This window comes from Larimichthys crocea, chromosome XIII (genome assembly GCF_000972845.2).
Source record: "Larimichthys crocea isolate SSNF chromosome XIII, L_crocea_2.0, whole genome shotgun sequence".
NCBI lineage: Eukaryota > Metazoa > Chordata > Actinopteri > Sciaenidae > Larimichthys > Larimichthys crocea.
Window position 1 is genome coordinate 14,715,126 of NC_040023.1, and position 5,919 is coordinate 14,721,044.

The 5,919-nt window shown below is 40.4% G+C and overlaps 1 protein-coding gene across 1 annotated transcript in view; it reads left to right on the forward strand.

The window, feature by feature from the left end:
• The first annotated feature begins 3,958 nt into the window (after positions 1 to 3,958).
• rasip1 (Ras interacting protein 1) overlaps positions 3,959 to 5,919 on the forward strand; it is a 9,313-nt gene continuing 7,352 nt past the window's right edge. Inside the window, exons 1-3 of the mRNA XM_010750352.3 lie at positions 3,959 to 4,255; positions 4,898 to 5,019; positions 5,329 to 5,780. Coding sequence (XP_010748654.2) covers positions 4,898 to 5,019; positions 5,329 to 5,780 — 574 coding nt within the window. The 5' untranslated portion in view covers positions 3,959 to 4,255. The remainder of the gene's footprint in view (positions 4,256 to 4,897; positions 5,020 to 5,328; positions 5,781 to 5,919) is intronic.

The window sequence follows — 5,919 nt, forward strand, 5'->3', positions numbered from 1 at the left end:
ATTAATCATAAATAATATATAAACAACACAAGAAACGGGCGAGGAGGACAGCTAACCTTGGGATGAGTCTTGATGTGTCCTCGGTGAGATGTCCTTCCCCTCGTCAGCGCGCAAAGGCTGCTGGGATACCAGGTGGTGGGACTTGAATGGTCTTCAACCAGGGGTCCGTGACCCCTACGGGGTCCGCCAGTTTTTGTCATAATAATTGACAATTTTCACCAAAGTAATTTCTGAGAATTAAAAAAATATTAGTAAACTGCAAGCAATAATATGCAATAAAAAAGTTTTGACAAAAACTACCTACTATTTATGCCTGAATGTTTTATCAATCATAAACACATATCAGAATCAGAAATACTTTATTAATCCCCGCAGGGAAATTGTGTTTGTTACAGCAGCTCCCACACAGTAAGTGAGATAGTAAGTAATAGAAAGAAAACAAAACTTTAGCACTATACACCTATACAATATCCTATTTTAACACTATATACACATGTATAAATAACAGTTAAATAAAACCAGTCACAGTAAAATAAAAGCCAAGTAACAGTGAACTATACAATATGTAAATCCATTAGATTTTATTTATATAGCACAAAGTACATTTGCCTTGGAGGGCTTTACAATCTGTACAGGGAGTGACACACTCTGTCCTTAGACCCTCGGTTCCAGTGAGGAAAAACTTGCCCACAAAAAAATATAACAGGGAAAAAAGGTGGAAGAAACCTCAGGAAGAGCCACAGAGGAGGGATCCCTCTCCCAGGACAGACAGACGTGCAATAGATGTCACGTGTACAGGACAAATCAACACAAACATATTGTACAATTACAATGAATGATAAAATGACAATGACAAATCTAAAAAAATAAGTTAGTCTTTGAGAGACTGTACAGAGAATACACTGGTTATTTAAAGTGCAGTATGCATGTGTGGAAGATTTCACTCATGTATTGCACAAGTCAGTTCGAGAGTACTGCAGGGGGTCCGCCAATTTTTTGTCATAATAATTGACAATTTTTACCAAAATAATTTGTGAGAATAAAAAAAAAAATAACACAAATGATATTGAGTAAACTGCAAGCAATAATATGCAATAAAAAAAGCTATTTTTGACAAAAACTATTACTATTTATGCCTGAATGTTTTATCAATCATAAACACATATAGGCTAATAAGGTGAAATAAAATGCGAATAAAGTAAATATAAAAGTTATTATAAAAATGTGACACACGTGCTGAAAAATGTTGAAGACCCCTGGACCCCTGAAGACCCCTGGTCTAATGTGCTATAACCATTATAATAATTATCGCAGGCTTGTTTAATTCAGACTGTTAAAACAACAACATAAAACACCCAGTGTGTAAGATTTAGGAGGCTCTATTGGTGGGAATTGAATATAATATTCATTAGTATGTTTTCATTAGTGTATAATCACTTGAAAATACGAATTGTTGCCCATCATCCGTGACTTATATGTGTCTAGAGTCAGGAAACGGGCAGAACACATCTCTGCAGATCCTTCCCGCCCCAGTCACAACCTGTTGGAACTTCTCCCCTCTGGCCGGCACTACAGAACACTATACACTAAAACAAACAGACACAGGAACAGTTTCTTCCCACAGCCTGTCACTATTCAACAACATCAACAGCTGAAAATGTGCAATACCTGCTCATCATAATTTATTTATCCACTGTTTACATTTAGTTTGTTTTACATAGATATTTATACACATATATACCTGCACAATTGAGAGCACAGTGAACCGGAGTCAAATTCCTCGTGTGTGTACACACACCTAGCCAATAAAATGATTCTGATTCTGATTTTTGTTATCTCAAAATGAGCCCTTTATATCACATATATATACAGAGAGAGCGGGTCCTCTTCCACGGAGTCCGCCATGTTGAACCACCATGTTTCTACCATAGCCCTGTGCAGACAAACCAACTCAACTCAACTCAACTCAACTCAACTCAACTCAACTCAACTCAAGCACATTTAAAAAAACAACTGAGGTTGACCAAAGTGCTGTACAGGTTAATACATATACAGTAATATACAAATAATACATATAATGCTATAATTACAAAAAGTTAAGATAAATGCTAAGATACTTCAACTTTGTTAAAAGCCAAGGAGAAAAAGTGTGTTTTTAGGGAGGATTTAAAAACCTCAAATGATCCGGCAGATCGGATATGCCAGGGCAAGTTATTCCAGAGCCTAGGGGCCGCCGCCACAAACTACTAGTGCCAAAACCAAACACTACCTCTAGATATGGCCTTTTGCTTTTTATGTGAATTTCATCTGAGTTTTTCCTACATGCTTGGAAGGAGAAGGTGATGTGTGGGAGAGTATTCATTTGGTTGTAATCTACTAAATCCTACAAACCGGACCTTTCATTTTATTCAGTATCTACCTCTCTACGGGCGGCACAGTGGTCCAGTGGTTAGCATCGTCCAAAGACATGCACTTAATAGGTTAATTGGTGACTCTAAATTACCCATAAGTGTGAATGTGAGTGTGAATGGTTGTTTGTCTCTATGTCTCTGTGATGAGCAGGTGACTTGTCCAGGGTTGTAATCCACCTCTCGTCCTAAATCAGCTGGGATAGGCTTCAGCCCCACCGTGACGCTGATGAGAATAAGCTGTTACAGAAAATGGATGGATCTACCTCTCTAGTCACAATAGTCAAACAGTATGACTGCACATTTTATGTTTCATGCAACTCCATGGTCTATACATAGGACATAAGACTATAACATATCATTTAAGCATCAAATAAGTGTGTAGGCCTGAAAGGTGGCTGACAAAGTTGAGTACGAAATTTTTATTTAGTACAGTTTGCTCCTTTCTGCAGCGGACTGCAGCTGTGGTCAGCTTGAATTTGCACTGTTTACAATAAATACACAAGTTTTAAATGTAAAAAAAAAAACCCAAACACATGCAATCAAAATTAAAATCCTAGAAAAGTCAAAGTGTATTTTGATTTTCATACCTAAAGTAATCAGATTCTTGATTTAAGTCTGTCTCAAGTCTAAGAATAAAAAAGAAAATACACATTTTATGAAACTGTATAATGAGTACTCCTTTTAAATTCCTCTGCGCAAACTTATACTCTGTTACTTGCACTGCATGTAACTGATGATATCACACCTCACTTTATTGGCACTGGGTGATTAATTGCTTCAAAATAAGACTAAGGCTTAAATAAGGAGGCTTATTATAGTTTGTTGAATCGATATGACACTGACAGCTAATGACAATTTCAGGTGAATGTTAGAGTTACAGCACATGTTGTCTACATTTAAACTGAGGTAATATGCTCTCTTCTGCTTTGAAACAGTAGAGCTTTTGAAATGGGACAAAGGTTATTGGTGTCTTCAGAGGATCTAGACTGTCCCTGAACTGGGACACAGTGACGGTCCCCTTTCTCTTTCCATCACAATCTTCCTGTCGAAGACAAGGTCAAAGATCACAGGTGTCTATGTTGCTCCCTCTAGCTTCCTGTCTTGTGTGTGTGTGTGTGTGTGTTTCCTTCATCCTCTTTCCAGCAAAACTTTAAACCCAGGCCCAGTCTCTGTGTGTTTTGTGTCGTGTTGCCTTATCTGTTCTAATCATGAAATCAAAACACAGTAACAGATCAAAACAGCCATGTTCTTGACAATCTGTTGTGGCGTCGAGACCCCTTTTGATGTGATTAAACTTTATTAGGGTGAAACCATGACACCACATTTCTGTTTAATCCAGACAGAGCAAAATATAGATGTCTAGATTGCTTTGTGGCGTACAATACACTATCTGATACTCCCAACATAGTCTCAAACTCGTGTGTGTAAATTCAACGTTCTCTTGCTTTCTACCAATGTCTCCCACTCTCTCTCTCACTCACTCAGTCAGGATATAGGTGTTGTCCAGTGAAAAGGAAGGAAATTCTGTCACTTAGAACAATGGGCCTGTTTCTCTATCTATAGACCCAGAGAGGCCGAGAGCCAGACGGAGAGAGAGGGAGCAGATCTTGTCCGGTTAAAAAGAAAAAAGGTATTTCAGATAAAAGAAGATTGAACCGATGGATATTAGTAATTAGAGATGTGTGTGTAGATGTGTGACAAGTTTTGGCCCTTTTGAAAATGGGATTTCGTCGCAGGGAAAAGGAAACGTACAAAGTTATTAGATTACTTTGAGCTGCGTATTTTGTATTTCGGAGGGAAAGAGTTGTCGTAACACGCTACAGAAGGATCAGAAGTAACTGTGGGTAAGTGCTTTTGAAATCTTAATACTTTAAAGCATCTGGATTTATTTAGTTTTATAAATTTCCCACCATAACATGTAGGACAGGATTGTTAAAAAACTACAATCTTTCCTAGCAGACTTTAGGGGCGGACACACACGTCAAGATATGAAAAGGACTTTAAAAGCTGATTTTTTCAGAGGGATGCAATGATTTTGTTTCTGCCTCTAAATTCCACCTGTGAGAGGTGAAAACAGCAAGTGTGATCCTGAATTTTGATGGTAATTCACTCAGAAATAACACTGAGAAATGGACGAGCAGTGACCTTTGGAGTGGGTATTTCCCTGTCAGTGCAACAGCTGGACCTGAGTCCTACAAAAGCTGCTTCCTGTTTGAGAATGGGAAATTCACGCTTTGACTTTAGGGGCTGATTGGGGGTGTTTTGAGTTTGTTTTTTATCATGTTGACAACCTGCTGTAGGTATCCTGTTGATATTGTCTGATGGTGACATCATGCCATTGTTATATTGTTTCAATCCTGGCATTGCTGACACACATTCGTCACTACAGTGCAGAGGTAGATTAAAGCAGATTCGAGGAAACACGACATTTAGAGTATCTTGACACACTGCACAGCTTAATATGTCTTTCTCTCTCCCGCTGTCAGATGGAGGGGTCTGGCAGTCCTCGCTTCAGAAAGCTCCATTTCCCAGTGGGTCTGTGGATCAACTCGCCCAGGAAGCACTTTGCCAAACTAGGAGGCCGCTGGCCAAGCGCTATCTCTGTCAAGTCAGTCTCTAAATCTTGTTATCTCCTGTTTTGCTTTAGTGTAATGTATATGTCTTCCTTATTTATGTAACTTTCATGCCATTATTGTTTAGCTAGAATTCCTTCTGATAAGCATTGTTCAACAGTTTCATGTCATCTTATCTTACTTCCATTGTCAGTAGCATCCTTCTAACTCTGTAACCTTTCCCTGTTTTATTTTAGTCCTTGTTGTTTGTCTGTGTTTAGTCAGTCATAATTCACAGCTGACTGGTCCCTTCCTTTCTCCTTCCTCTCTCCTGCATCTGTCTTCCCCTCCTCTTTTGTTCGTAGGTCGACCACCAGCTCTGACGCAGCCTCCCTCCACGAGGCCCCCTCTGCTCCTTCCTCTTCCCTTTCTAACTCCACCCCCTCGCTGGCTTCCCCTACCCCATCCCCATCTCCTTCCCCGGCCTTCCTCAGGCCGCGGCCTGCTGCTCCCCAGTCCCGCACAAAGCGCCTTTCCCACCTCTTCCAGCGAGGGCGCTCAAACAGTGACCGGGACCGGGCGGTGGGGGAGAGGGAGAGAGAGGTTTGGGCTCATTCAGTTGCCCCCTCCTCCCACCACTATTTGCCCCCTGCCTCCTCCTCTGCCCCAGGCCTGATCAAGATCTATGGGGATGCCCTCTCCAGTGGGGCCAACTATCGCTCTCTGCTGGCCAACATTCACTCTACAGCCAGGCAGCTCATCTCCCAGGTCATCACTCGGTACACTGAGAGAGAAAGGGAGGAGACAGATGACGCAGGTATGAGAGTGGGAAATGTTCTCTCATTTGGGCCTCTGCTGCGACCCATTACTGGGAATTGTTTGCGCAAAATTTTTTTACCAATTGGGAATGACTTAATACAAACATAAACCGCACTGTTATGGAAAAATAATTACCC